General features: G+C 36.5%; 1 protein-coding gene across 4 annotated transcripts in view; it reads left to right on the top strand.

Moving 5' to 3' along the window:
- The first annotated feature begins 1,239 nt into the window (after window positions 1–1,239).
- Window positions 1,240–21,896, top strand: part of Lrrtm4 (leucine rich repeat transmembrane neuronal 4) — a 770,671-nt gene continuing 750,014 nt past the window's right edge. Inside the window, exons 1-3 of one of the 4 annotated variants that reach the window (XM_032906317.1) lie at window positions 1,240–1,553; window positions 1,994–2,057; window positions 3,890–5,436. In XM_032906317.1, coding sequence (XP_032762208.1) covers window positions 2,054–2,057; window positions 3,890–5,436 — 1,551 coding nt within the window. In that variant the 5' untranslated portion in view covers window positions 1,240–1,553; window positions 1,994–2,053. Of the gene's footprint in view, window positions 1,554–1,904; window positions 2,058–3,889; window positions 5,486–21,896 lie in introns of all 4 variants that reach the window. The other 3 variants (XM_032906316.1, XM_032906315.1, XM_032906318.1) reach the window with 3 other exon arrangements.

Raw genomic sequence — 21,896 nt, 5'->3', positions numbered from 1 at the left:
AAGCCCTTTGATCTTCTCAAAGCTGCTGAATTAGGCCTCTGACCACCTAGCAGTCTCCGCACTACACTGCATTTATTTTCTTTGGTTACTCTAGGTATACTTAGGTTATTATCTGTCAAAATATTTGTAAAATAAGTAACACTGGGGAATATAACATTGGAGGTATGGGGCCAGAGACACAGCTTGGTGGTCCATATATTCCTCTTGGAGAGGACTCACTTTCTATTCCCACAACTATGCAGAGACTGTCCATGACTCCAGGTCCAGTGCACCTCATGCCTTTTCTCGCTTCTGTAAGCACGAGGCACACATGTGCCACACACATATACATGCAGGAAAAATACTTATACATGTAAAGTGATTTTTAAATGCAGATAACGTATTATTATCATTTCAAGGTTCCCCATTACAAATTCAAGGAGGAGTGTAGATTTTTTGAAAATTGCTTCAGATATTTTATGATTTCATCAGTCCTCATTTCAGGATAGCCTGAACATTTTAGAGAAGTGCCAGGATAATACAGGGATGGAATGGTCTTGTGTCTTTCAGGATGGCTTGCACAACAAAAAAACATAATTTGCATAAGAAAAAGTTGATTGCAAAAGTGAATGAGTGTTAAGGGAAGGAACTGCAATAAAATTGACAAGCTTCAACTCAGTTATTGTCTGCCATTCAGTCTCTGTTACCCAGACACTTGGTAACTCAGCTACATCTGAGAAAACACTTAATTTACATACATAAACTTTTACAAAGTCATTTTATAAATCACTTGATAAATGTACAAAGTAGCAGACAGAATAGGTGTTCTGACACCTATTCTGAGAAGGGAGTGATTAGACTTAAAATTTTCACAATTAACTATCTTTAATCAACCATTATGCCTTCTCTCCAGAATGGGATTGCATCCTTATGTGTGGTCTTTTAAAAATATTTAAAAAAAAAAAACAACAACGATCATAAGTATAATACAAATTATTCCTACCATTGAAAATGAGACAATCTCATCTGTGGCACCCAGCAAACCATTTAAAACCAAGAGCAACTTTCCCAACCTCCTGATCACAGACATTTGGAGGAAGAGAGACCTAGGAAGTTGCTAACAGCTGCTGCGGCTGTGAAGCATAAACCCAGCCGTAAACCTTTTATAATTTATACGACTGGAGTGGGGGAAGTGCTCCTGTGCCTTTAATTTCCCTTTCTGAGCAGGGAAGGCTGCACAGCCCTGACAAGCTCACTTGTTCCTGTCTTTAATGTGCAATCTGTTTTCTCCAGCGGAGGGCACTCAGTGTATCACAAACTCGAGCATTAGCACCAACCAGCTCTGAGCACCATCAGTCTCTGGAAAGCCTTCTGAATTAGACAAGGGCTGCCTCTCAGCACAGCTACAAAACACTTTCAACCTGACCAGCTAAATGGATAAACCTAGCCTGCATAGCTTTTAAACTGGGGTCTCGCACAGCACAGGCGGCCTGTTTGCTTCAACAGCTGAAAAATCCTGAGGATGAATTGCTTTATCTGGGAATGGCAAAAGCCCGCACAATAAGGAATGCCAGGTATTCTGAGGATTTTCCTTTTCTTTTCTTTTCTTTTTTTTTTTTTACCCCTTCTCCCCCCTCTCTCTCTCCCCTTCTCTCTCTCCCTCTTTTTTTTTTTTCCCACAGAGAAGTTGGTTACCTCCGATGAGCTGTAGCTCTTTTCACAGATTGCCAATTTACTGCTAATGTGTCCCTAGTGAATTATACAATGGTCCTCAGAGCCTAGAGGCCCTCCCCCTCCCACACCCCCCACCACCAGCGGCTTCCTCTTCCCTGCCCCTTCATCCCACCCCATGCTGATTTTTTTTTTAAGTAGACGTATATCTATATTATTTTTGTGTATGTGTCTGCCTGTCCTCTCCGGGGAAGTTTACATGGGTCTACTGGCTCACATGCGGGCTCAGAATGCTTTGAATGACAGCTGCCCTGTGTCATGAAGGTGGTGGTGATTTCTCCAGGAGAGACCAAATAAGAAGAAAGCTGAGAGAGGGGGGCAGACGTTTTTTGGATGACAAAGGATGGGTAAGCGAACTTTTGTTGTTTTCTTCTCAGCAAAGCTGATCCTAACCCCGCATCCTCAGCTGGGCATTAGCTGTTAAAGACCGGGAAGCAGGCACAAAGCGGCAACCTCTACTTTACCGGTTGTCTCGCTATAGTTGTTATATTTTTAGATCCTTTTCTTTTGGCAATGTTTTCTTTTTTTTTCTTTTCCTTTCTTTCCTTTTTTTTTTTTTAATCTATAAATGCAGAACGCGGAGTTAAACACACGCTGGAGGGATAGCTTTAAGACTGTCTCTAGCGTCTGCGTATCCACAGCTTGGGAACAGAGCATGAAATAAATACCGTGTTTGCTTCTCTTTCCTGATAATCTGAGCCACGCTTGTGTTCGGGTTGCTGTCAAGAAGATTGTTAACACTTGGCTGTGTGGGTGCAGGGGTGGGGTCCCTACTTTATCAGAGGTGGCACCGGAGGTTTGTTTGATCTTGGAAGCTGCATCCTGAATACAGCTTCCAAATTTCAGTAGTCATTTGCCAGTTTTGTTTTTTTTTTTCGAGTGTGACTGGCTTTTTCCCCTTCCTCTTTCTCCTGTCTGGGAAAGCTGGGTTGGATTCCAATGAGTCTGAAGCTGACAAGAAAACAGAGTGCAGGATGGAGTTAAATTTAAAATTAAGTAAATAAATAGATAAATAGAAGAAGAAGAGCAAAAAGGGAAAAGACAACAGAGAGAGAGAGAGAGAATAATTTTGAACTAGGATTTTATCTCTTACTTAAAAAGATGACTATTTAAAAAGAAATTACAGCCTGCAGTAGTCACTCTGTCTGTTTCTCTTTCCCGTTACAAAATAATGTACCTACTGTTGAAGGTGGAAAGGAGTCCCCTCACACGCAGTGACTTGAAAATGCGGCATAAAGGCTAATAGATCGCAACTTTGCAGGCTTTCTGAAGTTAATGGAAACGGAGAGATGGAGAAGCTGTCACTGAGATTTGAGGAGGTCGGGATGGTGGGGAGGCTGACAGCAGTTCCTTCCTTAGCTCTCAAATATGCCAGGGCAACTATACCGGTATAAAAACAGCAATATATCTAATATGATGATTAGTTTATAGTCTGCATATTTTGTATACAAACTTGATCTCTTAACTAGGGCTAGGGGTATCTGGGGTATGGGTGATCATGTATCTTAGCTCATGTATTCCTGAACAAGGGACCAAAGTACACAATAATAAATGTTTCCTAACCACCCCAAAGCCCCTCGCACTGCTATGAACCATGTTCTGTGGGCTGTCTATATATATTCCCGTGCCAGTTTTCAGGGCTCAGAGATTGCAGCCCTTATATGCAGTCAGTATGTAATTCAGGCAGAACAAACTTGGATTACTTTGACAGCATCCCGGAAGCCCTTTTTGCTAAATCACAGCCTGTTTGCTCAACTCTGAAAGAGGTGCCGGAACCAGGTTTCCTAAATAATGGTTCTGACCTTACCAAAAGATGCAGTCTACTTCTGTTCAGTACTATGGGTTGATACAGCGATGGCTGAATGTTATTGTTATTCAAATGTCAGCATCCAATAAAAAGCAATGCCCTGAGCTTTCCAGGGTTAGGATAGAGTAACACTCTTGAAACTCAGAGAGGTTTGTCACAGTTCTACAGTCCTGTGATGTCATGAAATCTAAGGAGGAAAGAATGAGGTCTAAACTGCAAGCATGGGGCACTAAAGGAAGTAAGATTTTTAATAGTTAAAATGTGTTCCTATCCTGTTCTTAAATTAGACAGGATACCCTGGTCTGGGGGAGCCAGTGGTGTTGTATGACAACTGTCTGACAGTGTGTATCTGTGTTCTCTTTGCTATTGTAGGTTTCCGTCTAATCACGCAGCTGAAAGGCATGAGTGTGTTTCTGGTGCTATTTCCCACCCTGCTGCTGGTTATGCTGACCGGGGCGCAGAGAGCTTGCCCAAAGAACTGCAGATGTGATGGCAAGATTGTATACTGTGAGTCTCACGCCTTCGCAGACATCCCTGAGAACATTTCCGGAGGGTCACAAGGTTTATCCTTAAGGTTCAACAGCATTCAGAAACTCAAATCCAATCAGTTTGCCGGCCTTAACCAGCTTATATGGCTTTATCTTGACCATAATTACATTAGCTCAGTAGACGAAGATGCCTTTCAAGGGATCCGCAGACTGAAAGAATTAATTCTAAGCTCCAACAAAATTACCTATCTGCACAATAAAACATTTCACCCAGTCCCCAACCTCCGCAACCTGGATCTCTCCTACAACAAACTTCAGACCTTACAATCTGAGCAGTTTAAAGGCCTCCGGAAACTTATCATTTTGCACTTGCGCTCTAATTCTCTAAAGACCGTGCCCATAAGGGTTTTTCAAGACTGTCGGAACCTTGACTTTCTGGATTTGGGTTACAATCGTCTCAGAAGCTTATCTCGAAATGCATTTGCTGGTCTTCTGAAGTTGAAAGAGCTTCATCTGGAGCATAATCAGTTTTCCAAGATCAACTTTGCTCATTTTCCTCGTCTCTTCAACCTGCGGTCCATTTACCTGCAATGGAACAGGATCCGCTCTGTCAGTCAAGGCCTAACGTGGACCTGGAGTTCCTTGCATACCTTGGATTTATCAGGGAATGACATCCAAGCAATCGAGCCTGGCACGTTCAAATGCCTCCCCAATTTGCAGAAATTGAATTTGGATTCCAACAAGCTCACCAATGTCTCCCAGGAGACTGTCAATGCGTGGATATCCTTAATATCCATCACCTTGTCTGGAAACATGTGGGAATGTAGTCGGAGCATCTGCCCTCTCTTCTACTGGCTGAAGAACTTCAAAGGGAATAAAGAAAGTACCATGATATGTGCAGGGCCTAAGCACATACAGGGTGAGAAGGTTAGCGATGCTGTCGAGACTTACAATATCTGCTCTGATGTCCAGGTGGTCAACACAGAAAGATCACACCTGGCGCCTCAAACTCCCCAGAAGCCCCCGTTCTTCCCCAAACCTACCATCTTCAAATCGGATGCCATCCCAGCCACCCTGGAGGCAGTGAGCCCATCCCCGGGCTTTCAAATTCCAGGTACGGATCATGAGTATGAGCATGTGTCTTTTCACAAAATCATTGCAGGGAGCGTGGCTCTGTTCCTCTCGGTGGCCATGATTCTCCTGGTGATCTATGTGTCTTGGAAACGGTACCCAGCGAGCATGAAACAACTCCAACAGCACTCACTTATGAAGAGGAGACGGAAAAAGGCGAGGGAGTCGGAGAGACAAATGAATTCCCCTTTACAGGAATACTACGTGGACTACAAGCCGACGAACTCTGAGACCATGGATATATCGGTTAATGGATCTGGTCCCTGCACATATACCATCTCTGGCTCCAGGGAGTGTGAGGTATGAACCGTGATCCTCCTAAAACCATTTCCACTGCGGGGAAGGAGAGGTAAATGTTTGAGGCTCTAGTGGTGTGTCTAATCACTAGAAAGATTAACGACCCTTTTGCTTTGGGGTTTTGCTCAGTGTGAAAGGTTACTTAATTAAATTGCAACCACCAGGAAACTGACTACTTTAAAAAAAATGGTTGAAACTTGAAAGAAAATCATTCAAGGATGGGATTAAGTTGTAATAAAATACTATGTTAAAACACCTGGGTTTTTTTTTTTTTTTTTTTAGTTGTTTTGGGGTTTTATGTTGTTGTTATTTTGCTTTTGTTTTTGTTTTCCTCTAAAATAGTTTGTATAGAGAGGTTGGACTTAGAAACATGAATTCTCATAAACAAAACCATTCTGAAATTTATGTCTGGTTCTTGGTGATTGACTTTTTTACTGGAGTGAGGTTGGAAGAGCCAGCTTCATTTAAAATCCACTAAGTTAACCAAAACGATAGGAGGAAGTGACGATTTAAACCAAAGAGCATCTGACCCAAGGTTTGACTTACTTTGCTGTTAATTTTTAGGTTGAATTAAAGCATGCCACCAGGAAGTCACAGCCATGTCCCATGTGTTTTGCTCATTGTTATACCAGCATAGAGAACATCTAAGGCCTACTGTAGAATTGTATAGAATTGTCGCACAAGTCTAAGGACATTTTCTTCCTACTGTTTTCGCTTTTCTTTTGATTTTAATTACTAGGACATGGATCACTTTCCAAAGCTTTCTTAAATGCTGGTTATGTGTGTTATTCTAGAAGGAAACTGAATTTCCATATTTCGCCTGTTCCTCTGGTAACTAACAGAAAGTCAACTTCTAGGGGATGACTTGCTAGTAACATAATGACAGGCATGACAGAGACTGCTTGTCGTCCTTGCTGTCATCCTCAAAAGAAAGGACATAAACTCTTGTTAAACTGACCCAAAACTAAATGATGCAAATATTTATGAATAAAAGGTGTAACTTTGGCTGGGATCTTTTTTATTTGCATAGAATTCTCAAAAGGATGTCTGAGTTTCATGTTGGATTCTTTTCATTTATATGAGAATGAGTTTGGTCCAGTTTCTGAGTATTTAATTTAAAAGGTCACTTACCAGAACACATTACATGAATAGAACAGTGTTCACCCACTTCCATTTTCTGATTGAATTATACTGGATGTATGTTGTTCTTTCATTGGTAAAATAATAACTATGTAACAGCCAACTGTAAGGTTTTGTTGCCAGAATACTTGAGAGAATAGAAGGTTGTTCTGGCAATTGACTCTTTTAGTGTCTGATAATAGACGGTGTTTTCAAAAGTGAGTTTTAACGAGTGTTTAAAGATGGTGCTCTTTCTAATGCTTTTTAGAAGACATAATCTGTTCTTTGGTAACATGTACCAAGTTTTCCACAGACCTAAATCCATACCTTAATGGGAGTGTTTTCAGATGCTGCAGTGAATTTGAAATAATCTCAAACGTAGTACAGTTTGGACTTTTTGAACTGTTCTTTGCTGAGTTTGTTTTCTCTTTCTTGCTCTCTTTTTTTCTTATTTGTGTATTATTGAAAATAAAAGACATAATCCCAAATAATAAACCCCCCAAAGAAACCTGTATAAGTGATTGCCCTTAAAATTTAAAGAGAATAAAAACTTTCTATGAAAGTCTAACAAGGCTTGATGTTTTTTCTTGCAAGCCCACATGATACAGTAGAGGTGGATGGACACAGTGCAATTGCATCTTATTATACTCTGGGTCGTTCTCCTATCCATGATCCTCTGAAAGGCTGCTACCATGAGAGCTAATGGAAAAATCTAGGTCTATTCATATTTTCTTTGGAATAGAATGGTGATTTAAGATTCTCTAAGAATGAAGAAAGGCTTTCAAAGAAAGACTTAGACAAAAAAAAAAAGGTATCCTAAAATTTTCCAGAGTTCTTAAATTTCAGGGTTTTTTTTCAGACATCTTAGACATTACTGTGATGAGAAATAAATAATATTTTATTTCCTAAAATGTAATTGAAAACACAGAATACCATATATGTAGAACAGAGAACTGTGTAGCTTGAAACTGAACTGGCAGAATTAATTATTGAGCCACTAATCAGCAAAGGGCTCAAAAACTGCTGCGATGATGCTCTTGGGTCAGATGGGAGCCACACATGAGGGTCGAGCTCTTTTTTGTCCTGGAACTTGGAGATGGTTGACTACATACATTTCACAACCTTGTCTTCATTGGCCAAGGCATAAAACTTAAGAAGTTAAACTTTTAAAAGCATCTCTTTATTCAGAAACTTAAGTATATTCCCAAATAATGGAGCCATCACCCCTAGTTTGGCTAACATATCCAGATATTGATATAATACAAGGATTTGACAAAATTAACAAAAGAAATTTCAGAGAATAAATTAGAAGGATTCTCAACTTCGTGTCTCTGTTACAAAACATTCCACCATCGAGAAAAATTGCTTTTTAAAGAAAGATTCTCTATGAAACAGGGCTAGGAGAAAAGGCATGTATTTTCCCAAGTTGATATTCTAAAAGTTACTATACTCTGTCTTTGCTCACGGCATTGTTTACATTAATCATAACAGCAGTAGCACAGACTAAACAACTATTCATACATCTATAGCATAATTTTATGATTTAAATAATAAGCTCTCATAAATAAAGCTGTAAGTTTTCCACTGGAACCTGTTGCAGCGGTTGTGACGTTTCTAAGACAACTCCTTGAAATAGTAACTGTTGGATGGAAGACTCTATGTACTAATTGATTCGTTTACTTGTCGCTGACTGAAGAGAGTTGACATACTCATTTTGTCTGTTTACCACTAATGTAAAACTGTAATGCCCTCTCATTAGGATGGGAAGCTTCTCATTAGCAGCCACTCAGAGATAGCGTCATCTTCAAATCCAATACATTCCTTGTGTGTTTTGCAAGGGAAAGTTTTGAACAATTCACATGCAAATATCAGACTAATAAATTGGGGGGAAATATTTTAAAAGCATAGGCCATGTTTCTAATATCTATAAATGTGGAATTTAGTAGAGGGTTGCAAGGGACTGATGCGATTAAAGAAATAAATATGAGAAACATACACATATCTGTCACCCTGTGCCAATCAGTGTGGCTCGCTGAAGAGTTACTTCATTTGCCTGTCTTTGGAAGGGCTAAACAGGATGAACTCTGAGCTAGTGGATTCACCCAAAACTTGAGAAGATTTTATAAACAACTACAATTCCTCATTTTTCAAACAGCTTTTGATATCTCACATAATTTTTCTCATTAATCATATCATAGGAATGATGTCAGCATATATATGCATTATATGCATTTCACCATTAGGTTTTTGTAAAGAGCAAACCTCTTAAAGTTTGTTTTGAAACATCTATTCCACAATGCTAACATCAATTCCACGATGTTTACAGTGCTATCACTAAGAAAAATATCAGTAGGGATGATAACTTAGCTACGTATTTTCTACATTTCCGATATTTCAATGATCTACTTTAAAATAAATATGTAGTGTAGACAGTTCTAGTCTTCCATGGCTAGGCAATAAAGTGGTACACGCTGAGGCTAACACTTTGTACCAAAAAATTGAAGGTACTAGGTCAAGTTCAAACTATTGACTTGAGAAGTAATATTTTCTTCTTTTGACCCTTTAGAAGTTGGCATTTTGTGTGTTGCTGAATGGATTTCCTAGGGCTGGAAGTTTTTTAATAAATATTGAAAGAGGATTCTTAGGTGAGATCTACCCAGGGTCATTGTCTCATTATCCACTTACTAAAATAGTTATAGAAAATACAACTATTTTTTGATGAATTAAACATTACGATGAGCTATTATAATTGAAGCTATATCTTGTATAGCCATTTACAAAATATTTATGTATCTATGTGTTTTATGTAAGAGCTTATACATGTAAGCATCAATATATTCATGTGTCTGCTTATAGATATAAACACATTTGCACAAGGCAGAGGTGATGGGAAAGGAAGACAGAAAAATATAGTTTATAACAGAGGTAATGACTATTTTTGATATTAATGAAAATAATGTGGGGTTAAGATTTGTTAATAATACATTTTCAAGATAAACATATATTCTAGCTTTTTATAAAAAAATTGAATGTAGTCAAATTCGAATCTTTATGCTGTATTGGGCATTTAAGTATTATGGGGGCTTAGTCATTGCTTTTTACTTTGACCCATCACTAATATTGTATTCAACTAGCATAGTATTTCCCAAATCAAAGCAGTCTTCAAACTAGTAAATGCTGTGAAATTTCTGCAGTCTTGTACAAGATTAAGTTCACAAAGATCAGAGGAGAAACTGAGGTATTTTTAATCCTTTGTCAATGATAGAAAAGAAAAAAAAAAAAAAACCCCAGCATACTGACTTATTAAAATTTGACTGCTCAGGTGAGTGGCCATACAATGCCCCCTTTTGGGAGAAAACGCACATAGCACACATTGGCGTGATACGCATCCAAGAAGGCAGGCATGCACACATCTGCTTGGATCTTACGTTCTGCCAAGTAGCTACTTATTTTGAAAGCACTTAAAAGTAGGGATGTCTTTTCTAAAATATCGATTGTCAGATTTGATCCAATTAAAATCTCTCTGTGAATAGTGTTTTCATTAGAATTTGAAATTGGTACTTGTGAAGAATGACAGCTGCCAGCAAGGTCTGACGTGACAAACTCAGGAAACATTTCTTTTTAACTGGCTAAATGGTTCGGTTCTTTTCTGGGCTTTGCCGAAAACAGCATCTGAAGCCATGGTTTGAAGCATGGGGTGTGCTCTAAGAGTCCAATTTGGGAAGTCTAAGGGCTTAAGGATGTATAGATTTGATTCAACTCAATGACTTACATAATCCCATTATTTTTCTTCTTCTTGCTATTTCTATATTGGATAAAGCACATAATCTCTCTCTTCAAATTTGCCTTCATAGACAGCACTGTGTGTAGAGGTTGCTCGGCGGCATCGGCATTGGTGACTCATCTGACTGCTCATGTCTCTATAGAGCCCTGTGTCAGTAAATCAAGGAGAGTGTGGCACCTTGTCTGTTACCAAGCACTGGGAATTATGAAGCATTAGTATGTCTTGGTTAGGGAAACATGTGAAGTAAGATTGAATGCCTTTTAAAAATTCAAATTCCTTTTACAGTACTAGAAACAGCCTTATTCATACAGTCTATTTAATAAAATCTCAGTGTTCTTAAAAGGGAGAGAAATTATGAGGCTATTTTTTTTTCTCATGCTTTCCATGAGCCATTGAAACATTACATTGGGGTTGAGCAAGGCTGAGAAAAACCACACCATTCCCTACGGTATCAAAATCATTGGTTTTCAAATGAGTAACTGCTACATTTCTGCAAAGCCACCTTTAAAATCCTATTAAGTAGTTTAAAATAATGTTCAAGAAATGAAGTCTAAATAAATTCAACAATTGAGATATTATTACTCTTTTGAAGATACTTGCTTGTATGATAGACATCAGGATGTTTATTTTTTAATATTTTATTATAGACACACATAAAGTGCATATATATATATGTATATGACTATTGCATATGCACTGCTGCAGTGGTACATAGGTTCAGTTTAGATAATCATTTTCAGGAATTGCTTCTCTCCTTCCTCTATGTGGGATCAAGAAATCAAGCCAAGGTTTCAGGCTTGGTGGCAAGTGCTTTTCCCCACTGAGCTGTCTCCTTGGCCCTGTTGCACTATTTGTCACCCTAAGATTTGTAAGTAAAGTAAGAGCAAAGCTGATAAATTTTTAAAGTATTATGAAAATAGCATAAATATAAAGTCTATCTAGACATGGATTATTAAAAATTATAAAGAATCACGACTAAAGAAAAAAACATTGAAAAAAAACTCCAAGTAATAAACTTTGTAACACATAACTTAGTGATTTTATATTGTAGCATTATTTTTATACATGGTAATATTTTAGTGATATATAAGTGATATTCTTCCATATAAGCATCAACATAATTCTGAAATACTCTCCTTAATGATCCGTATATACTTAAGCCCACATATTGTTTTATATATGTTGCTGAAACAAGAGTATATATGTATATATATACAGACTTTTAAAAACATATAGCTAGTTCTTTACTAATTGTTTAGTTTGTGTAATTTATCTCCACAATCAATATCACACTAATATATTAAATGGAATTTTAAGTCATAGGAATACCTCTGTTTGTTCCTTTCTGTCCCTGCACTTAGTCTGAAATTTGAAAAATACTTATTATCACCTCTTAAGCAGTATGTTTTAGGCTTTGTCTCAGTTCTCTTTCTTTCCTCATTTCTCAGATGTCAGGGCAAGTAGCAAAAATCCTAGACACACAGGTCATCTTATTAATTTTTATTTTCTTTTCCTTTAAATACTGTTCCATCACTATAATTCCATCCAAAGAGAATCTAACCATGGTTTTAAAACTTTTACATAAATTTATAGTGCCCATTTCTATGTAATAGTCGAATGTTAGGGATCTTCCAATCTCACTGAATTAAAGGATAGACAAGTGTTTTCATGCAAACTAGGTTTAATATAAACTAATCGCTTAAGAGAGTTATTTCTTTAGATTCTCAGTGAGATACATATTATATATATATATATATATATAGTGTTATAGTTTATTTTCATTGAGGGAATTTTGAAGATTAAAGCTCAACTGTGTCCACGTTACTCATGTAATAGAAATAATTAGCATTATTCTGGAAAGCAACTGCCCCCAATTCATTGTCACTGTCTACTTTCACTTTAAAGGAGGAGCAGAGGCACAGTTTTGCTGACTTTGCTTGATGTTTAAAAGGTACATGATTAGATGAATCACATTGAAATAAATATTTATTATAATTTTTATTTCCTTTTAAATTTTTTTATTTACTTACTTTTCCTCTTGTTTACTGTCCCTTCCCAGCCATCCATCCCCCACATTCCTTCCCCCCAACTCCTTCTCCTTCTCCTCTGAGCAGTGGGTCTTCCGGGATATCCCCCCACCCAGCCACATCAAATGTAGAAGGTTAGGTGCTTGCTCTTCCCCTGAGGCCAGTCAAGGCAGCCCAGCCCATCTAGAAGAACACTACTCTCTTCCTTCTCAAAGCACCATTATGTCAACACGTTTAAATTGTTGAAAAATTTTACATATTGATTTCTTGCTTTCTTACTGATTTAACAACTGCTTTAAACGTATTCATAAAACTCAGTTTTTCCTTTTATCACATCCTAAGTTCGATTATGATGATGTTACTAATATACAGTTGGATCCTTGCAGTTTTCACATCAGCAATTGACAGTGATTTACAAGAGGCTTAAACAAAAGAAATAGGAATCAATGCTTCCCACATCTTCCATTTTGTGGTCATGATAGAAGAAAAGTGATATTTCTTTCTGTGTTTATAGATCTGTAGAAGAAAGAGCAAAGAGGTCACCTGTGGACTGTTGACAGCTACCCACAGTGTGAACCAGTATTGCACTGGTCCAGTGGTTAGATCAAAGGGTGAGGAGAGGTTTCAGATTTGAAACTCACTCCCTTTGCTTTTCCAAGATTGGACAAGTAAATATGTAACTGACCTTTCCGTGATATAATTTTTCTATCTATTGAACTGGGATAATAACTTTCCTAGTAACTGGCTGACATGATTAATGAGGCACTGTTTGAAAACTCTCTGCACTCCTTCACTGTAAATATAAACGCTTATTAAGTGGGAGCTTTGATGTCTACTGAAAAATTCAAAATCCAATATGGCTGCCTGATTTTTTTTCTTGTTATTATTAGTTACAATGATGCCAACAGTACACACGACTTAGAAACAAGTATTCTGCTTATGTTTTTTCGAAACTCGATAATAATCCTGACTTTTATGCCCTCTGAGCTCTAATTTAGTTTGGGCACAAGCACAGCAGCATTTAATAAAACCTAAAGACAACATTCTATTGACTGAGACCTTGCTCTGAAATCAATATTTATGATTATTGTCATTGTCCTAAATAAGAACTGCATTAGAAACACAACTTACAAATCCTCGGTCTCCTCAACTGTTACCTCTCAATTCATTATCTTCAAAAGCAAAGGTCCTTCTATTTCCCCCAAATATTCATATTCACAAAGTAGGAATTCTCATGAAAACATAGGAGATTGCTTGTGGTTTACAATCTTGCTTACTAATTTTAAGAAGACGTGACAAATCTGCAGTGTATGTCTAAGTAGTCTCAGCATGAGTGCGGTTGACTTGACCTGTAATGCCCTCTGACACAGACATGTACTAATTTACTGAAATGTCCATATCATACAAATAAACAGAGAGATCAACTACTGGGAACTGTTTCCTAAAGTAAATGTGCATCCATGTAACTGTCAGTCACGTGACTACAAACTAGGGTGGCTTCATTTGTAAAAGGAACATAATGCTATAGGATTAGCCTTACATAAGCAGTCCTTTGGTGGCTGAAACATTGATAATGTGGAGCATGGCTATCTATGTAGCTTCGCACCCTATATCCAACTCTAAATGATACATATGTATGTCACACTTTATACTTTGTGTGCGTATTTATGTTTATTGAGTAAAATCCAAGTTCTTACTTTTACTGACATGTCTATGTTACATCATTATTATTTTTCTCCCCATTTGTATGTTATATTGTAATGCAAAATAACAATTTTTGCTTCCCAGGAGAACCACTTAACAATGAATGGTACTATTAAATAAGATCAACACTGGTTAGTGTCCTTAAACAAAACACACACACACACACAGAGAGAGAGAGAGAGAAAAGAAAACTACTTTATGGGCTGAGGAAGCTTTATTGGTAGAGTGCTCACCTAGTATGCACAAAGCCTTAGGTTCTGTCATCCTCAGAAACAAACATACAAGCCAGGTTTCGTGGAATACTCCAGACGTGGAGGAAGGGAGTCAGGGGTTCCGTGTCTTCTGTGGCTATTTGTGAATTTGAGCCTGAGAACATAAGAAGAAGGAAGGAAAGAAGGAAAGAAGGAAGGGTGGGAGGGAGGGGGAAAGGGGAAAGGGAAGGGGAAGGGGAAAGGGAAGGGGGAAGGAAAGGGGAAGGGGAAGCAGAAGTATAGGGGATCCACTGGTAAATAGAGAAGAGCTCCAGAATCCTCATTCTAGAGATCACTATGATCCTGGATCCTAGCTGTTCAGGAATTTCCATTGATTCAGAGACCGTATCCAAGAGTAACCAACAGTCTGATCCCTTACCATTTCTCAACACAGTAACCTAAGTAAGTTATGGTGGATCCCTTTGGAAAATTCTGGGAATAAACAGACAGTTAAACAATAGGAATTTTGGGGAAGGTTCCTCTTCACATGACTCTGGGTTCTAGGTGGTTCAGACCTGGGAATTGATTGAACAAATGCAAATCTCTTTAAGTGGTTTCAGTTAGAATTTCACTCCTCTTGTTTATACAATCTATTTAGAAGTCTGCCTCTGCTGTTCTTTCTATGACCTGCTAGGAGACCCCTTTTCATCAGGCTCTCTGAGTGTTTTGATATCCTACTGTTGAGGTAACTCTGTGACCCTGTCTATGTTGATGCAGTGCTGGCCTCAGGCCTGTGCCTCCCAGGATTCCTTGTTCCTATTGTACTTACAAGTCACAGTAGGTTTCTATTATTATTTTCATTTTTTTCACTTATTAACTTTACATCATGGTCATTGTTCCCTTCCTGTCATCTCCTTCCGCAATTCTTCCCCCTTCCCCCTCTACTTCTCTTCTGAGCATGTTGCGGTGGGCAGTCCCCTGGCCATCCCTCCCCCCTGGCACTTCAAGTCTGCAAAGCTAGGCACATCCTTTTCCACTGAGGTCAGACACGGCAGCCCAGCTAGAAGAACATATCACATATATAGGCAATAGCTTTTGGGATAGCCTCGACTCTGGACTCACATGAAGACAAAGTTACACTTCTGACAGATATGTGCAAGGAGGCCTAGGTCCAGCTCATAGATATTCTTTGGTTGGTGGTTCAATTTCTGAGAGCACCCAGGGTCCACGTTATTTGACTCTGTGGATCTTCCTGCACAGTTCCTATTGCTTTCAGGCCCTCAATCCTCCCTCCTATTCTCCCATAAGAGTCCCCATAGTGTAAATTCTAATTTGCAGACAACAGCTACCTATCTCTATGTACCTCAACATTATCTCCCTAGCCTCAGTTTTTCCCTGTCCATTCTGAAGCATAGACTTTGCCAATAAAAATTTGAATTTATTTTTCTTTTAATCTTTTTGTAAAACTTGAAGCATACTTAGACCCGAAATCTGAAACTTGAAAGGCAATGGAATATAAATTTTACACATTTTGCCAGTCAAAATGCCCTTAACATTCCTGTCTACAAATGGTGGATTTTTCTCAAATGATAATATTGTAAGAATCAATTTAAGTCAATATTTCATTATGTTTCCCTTCATCTTGAGCATAACATTTTCCTCAGGAACTTTTGTATGATCACTCACTTGATAAAAGATGGGCTAGAACTATTAGAAAAGAAAGTATTTGTTTATATTGTCATTCCAATTTCCTCTGAAATTTTATTGAAGCACAATGTTTAATTATATAAGCAAATATTCCCACTTTATTACATGATGTTGTCAGAATATATATATATATATATGACTGAAACTTAACAATCAGTGGGTTTATACATATACTATGTCTAATAAATTATGTAAAAATATGAAAAATTATACTTCTATAGAATAACTTAAAGTTATTTTCTTATTTCTATCATACCTTTAATAAATGTGTTTTAGAACTATTTTGAAATGTTTAAAAGCAAAATTATTAATAAATTAAGCTAAACTATTAACATTTTAAAGCAGAGAAAAAACCCTTGGGGAGTTCAGATGTTTACTTCTAAAATATCATCTGACATATCATACCACAGATGTATGAGTTTAGATGTGGGTCAAAAACCATACAAGCCTGATACTAAAATCTAAATTGTTAAAGAATCAAAATGGACACTTTAAAATCCTCATTTTAGAATAAAAAGGAATATTTATTAATTATGTTTCATTTAATAATTTCCTTAAACAATTATTTTTTGTTAAACAATTAGGCAGTTCCATAGTTTATGAATAGCTCTGTTTTGTAATTAAAAGATTGTTGTACAGAACCTGCAAATTAAATATAAACAAGGTGGGCTGACTGGCACATGCACTTAAACCCAGAAGCTGGTTGAGGAGGGGAAAACGCAGAAATATCTCAAAGAGAGATTTTTCAATTTTAGGGGAAAAAACCACAATAATATGAGATGAACCTAGTGGCACATGACTTTAAGCCAAGTACCTGGTGGGGATGGGACAGAAACAGAAATATTTCTGTGAATTAATTCCATGTCATGATGATGATGATGATGATGATGATGATGATGATGATGATGATGATGATCCATGACAGATTTAGAACTAGAAACTGCATTAACTTTATATCATCCTTTATGACTCATGTCCCCATTGCCTGCGTTCTGTCCTTCCATTTCACTTAATAGCCGCCGTCCTTGTTCTTTTTTCTCTACATGTTATACTCCATGTTCATGTTGTAACATGTACACATGATTATTATATCCTAGTTACAGATATTATCCGTGACCTCTTCGTATACATGGATTCTTAGAAGAACAGCAAAGAAAAAATAGGATACTATTCACCTCAATTTTTCAAACTACATAAAAGTATACATGGCCGATGTGACCACATGAGTCACAAGAATTTCAACTTTTCTACAAGCACACCAACTTTAATAATGGTTTTTCCCCCCACAAGCTGAGAGCTTTGTTTTGCTCTCTGCTTAATGTGTTGGGCTTTGTTTTAGTTTTATTTTTTGATAGAGAGTCTGAGTGAACCCGTGAGTCTCCATCTTCTGCTCCCAAATACTCAAATTCCAGATTTGTGTTTTGTTTGTTTGTTCGTTTGTTTTTGTTTGGTTGTTGTTGTTGTGTTGTTTTTGTTTTTGTTTTTGTTTTTTTTGTTTTTTTTTTTTTTTACAATATACCATCTGAAGAGCTGCAAAGTCTAAACAGCAGGTTTTGGGGGTGTTTTCTTTTTTGTATGTGTGTGTGTGTGTGTGTGTGTGTGTGTGTGTGTGTGTGTGTGTGTGTTTTCTTTTGTTTAGTAGCAGGTCCTTCTGTGGATTTGGCAGGGATTTATTAGGTTTTGAAGATTTTGTCTACATCTTCAGCTTTATATTCCAACTTTGAATCTCCTGAAAACTTATTTTCACACAGGAAGGAAAATAGAGACTGACTGGGTTTTCTCATTAAAGAGTCAGTTTTTCTTCTAGCATCTTTAGCTCAGAGGTGGGAAGTGAAAACATTCATGCTTTCCTGACACTTTTGTGCTTTCTACAGATGTCCATATTCCCTCCAGTGTATCAGCAGTGCGCTTCTAAACACGAATAAAAGTTTACTGTGAATGAACGAATATGCTTTCTGTAAGATCTAAATTCAACATAAGTGTTTCAAAGAACACCTTTCTTCTGTTTCGATAGATACAACTGAAATAAAAATTTGCATATTTTTCTATTTTCTACAAAACCATAAACGTACTTGTACATGCACACACAAAAATGCACACAACACTCAAATTAGCTAGAAGTCTGTGAGTCTATGAAATCCTTTTAAAGTAATGGGAATCTCTCATTGTGTAAAGGAATCAGTGTGGAGGAAATGACTGTGGTGCAAGATGCCATTTAAACCAACATCTTCTGACCTAACCAGGAGATGACCAACAGTACTCGAAGACTCCAATATATTTGTAACCATACATGAATAAATATTATTAGCTAAAGACTAAATTGCACTGGTTAATTCTAGCATGTGCTTTTAAAATTTCTAATTTAAAAATTTGATATGCCCATATTTAATTTTTATATTTCTCCAAAGATTTCATACATTATTTGATCAAATTCATGCCTTGCTTTTTCCTTTTCAATTCTTCCCGCCCCTCCCTCGTTTCTCCTTTCCCAAATGCATATACCTTCTTAACTCTTAAGTTCCTTTACTGTTTTAATGTACGTCCATTGACTGCCATAAGGTCTACACTTATTCAACAAAATAACATTTCATCGACTTTATTATGTAGCAAAAAAGAATGACATGCTATTTTTCAGTAATGGACAAAACACGTTTTTAACCAAATCCTCATTATACCAATTATAGAAACATTTTAAAGCACAAGTTTATAAATATGAATACCAAATACAAGGGATAATTTTAACATTTTAGTTTTCCATTTTCCAGGAAGTTCACACATATTTTAGGTATATAAATTTATAAATTATATACATTTTAATTATAATTTCTCATTGAAATAATATTTTAATTTCTACAGTGAAATTATTTTTTCATACAATTGTTTTCCAGATTGGCATTCATTGAGATTTATTGGAAGTTTTTATTTCTCCTTCTATTTGTGTGTTTGCATGTGTGTGTGGGCTTGTGTGTGTGTGTGTTTGTGTCATTGTAGGACCCTTTATTTAATTTGCTGAGAAAGATATTATATTTTCAAAATTAACAGTTTGAATTTTTGTTCTTCCTTGAATCAGAATTTTGAATTATATTTTCCTAGAAAATTATTCATGCATTTGAAAATGCACTGTACAACAATCTGTTTTCATTATAATTACTCTTTCTTAGATTTCTATAAATATGTATTTGTCATGTGCTCTCTAAGGACTACTGTGCTACAAAATATAAAAAGATTCTTATTAACTCCTTTAATCTATTCATTTACAATTCAGAATAAAACTGTTGGACCATTAGAAATATATCAGCCTTTAACATGATATGTTCCTTCAGTCATAGTTTTGTGTAGTTTAATGAATTGATTCTTGTCATAATTACTAGTGGTTTTCACATTTATAGATTTATAAAATAAACTTGAGGGCATTTATACTCTACTTAAAATTAATTATTTATATGTCCTACTTCTCTGTCTTTAATAGTACCAGAGTCTGCAGAAATGCTTCTGCCTTTCTGCTTTGGCATTCAAATTAGGATTTTATTATTTTCATTAGTTACTATTCTCTTTCATATGAAGTCAAATGGTTTCATCTATATTGGCGCCAGCTATCTAATCCTACTACCACAATGCAGGAAAAGATTAGAGCTATGAGCCCTATGGGTTCTGTGGATACTCCACCAATGTAGCCGGTAAAAAATTATAGACACTTTGCAAAGAACATAGACATCAGTTGATCAACAGAGCCTATTTACAGACTTGATGTGACTCATGATCTTTTGTGAAACCAAAGATATATGATTCCTACAGACTTTAAAACATGCTTGAGTCTTATTGCTAAAAATCAACAGCAGACTTTCCTGCCCTAAACTAAAACCTTCTTCTATTTCTTTCTTACCCCATCTCACCCTTTGTTAGAGAACTATCCAAAAGGGTTCTACCTCAGTTTGCTTTTCCCATCAGTCACTCAAATCTTCAGGCCAAGACAATCTGTTACCACAGCCTGCCAATCATCAAAGCCCTTATTGTTAAGCTTGCCACTGACTTCACTGCCACTACTTTGATATCTTTCAATTCTGCAACTTACTTTAATATTTCAGCATTATTACTTTCTATGCCTTCTCTTCCCCCATCCAATGCTCTCTTCTTTGGACTTTTTAATATAAGACTGTTTCTCCTTACATCATTTTGTAAAATATTGCTCAAATATTTTCTTCCTGAGTTGAATAGTATGCTTTCCTCATGGAATAATCACTAACTGTTCTCATATGCCATTAAATCCATTCCCAGATCTCTTCCTCGTCATTATTTACATATCAAACAATTGTAATTTACTTGCTGAATAGAAACAAGGCATTTATGTTATTCGTTACATAATACCTTCACAATTTCTAACTCATCTGAATTCTAATATCAAAATTGTTCTTAACCCTATTTTAAAAGTTAGCTGTTTATTTTTCAAACATTATTCATTTTGCATTTAAGTTTTGAATGAAAGTATCCATCACAGGAAGTTAGATATACAAAGACAACACCTGACTCTATCAAAATCCTATTTCATTTCTGCCCTCTAAATGCCTCTCAAATTCATCATGCCTCTCTTCCATCACCATTATCATGGTCTCTCTCTCCTTTGTCTCAGCTCACTGCTCTATTGCATTTTCTTCCTAAACGCCACACCATGAACCTTGAAAACAGACAGGTGGCATTTGCTTTCTTCTAGTGTATGCAAAGTACTTTACTGGGGTCCCACACTCATTGAATGAGAGCTAAAACTCTCACACAGCCCACAGGATACTGAGTAATCAGTACTTTCTCCTTTGACCTTTCTCTCAGGACTCCACTCAAGAAGTCCACGTCTGGGCTTCTTATCTCCTCATGTGTGTTTTCTTCTTCTTTCAACACCTTCTGTAAACCGAGTTGGAGAATCCTATTCAACTTTTCCTAATTAATTTTCACCCCCCCCCAATCCTTGTATGGTCAAGATATAATACATAGTCAGGATGAGATAATGACTTCTTTAACATCTGCCATCCCTAACCTGAGGGAATTCACCCATTCAAAAACAGCATGGTATCTCAGAACTTAAATCTTAACCAAGAGAGGGAAATGATCAAACCTTCAAATTTTGCTTCTTCATAGTGCATTTTAAATATAGATTCTCTTTGAACAAAATTGTACAATATTTGTCTTGAAAGATTATGACATTTAGTTCACTAAGGGTTAATGTAAACAATTACAAAAGGTTTCATTGACTTTTGTTGTGGCCCATTAAACACACACACACACACACACACACACACACACACACGTACACACACCACACACACACCCCTTTACTTTGTATTAGCATTTTCTAGAGAGTTTATGCATACTTTTTAAGCATATAAAATAATGAATGGAAAATGACATTGAGCATTTACATAAGCCATATGTTACTGTATAATAATATTAATACTAATTTATTGTACTGAGATCAAAATTACTTTTGTTCTTATTTGTAATAAACAAATTTAGAGATAATCTTTGAATTCATATCAATCGTAATATATTTAGTGATTTACAATGTACAGTTTGTTATATTTCATCCCATTTCATCATTTTAAGGCTTTTTTGAAGGTGATAAGCAAATGTATCTCCTCCTTTTTATACTTACCACTGTGATGATGAATGACATACAATTCCTTCAATTGAATGAGTTCTGTATTTTCTAATTATTGTATTACACATTTCTTTTCATCGCTTATTCATAATTTTACTGACTCATACATTGTAAAAGATTTCCTTAATCTCTTAGTCTTTACAAACACCTGGATTGTTTTTCTCAGGAAATAATGTTTATGTTTTATTATTATAAATGCCATTTTGTTTATATAATCACAAATGTATTTTATCCTAAAATTTATTTTCCAGATAGTTTTATATGGAAGCTCCCTCTAGAAAATA

The sequence above is a fragment of the Rattus rattus genome, chromosome 6, assembly GCF_011064425.1.
Source record: "Rattus rattus isolate New Zealand chromosome 6, Rrattus_CSIRO_v1, whole genome shotgun sequence".
Taxonomy (NCBI): domain Eukaryota; kingdom Metazoa; phylum Chordata; class Mammalia; order Rodentia; family Muridae; genus Rattus; species Rattus rattus.
The sequence above is the reverse complement of the archived record's forward strand: the minus strand, read 5'-3'. Positions and strand labels throughout refer to the sequence as shown.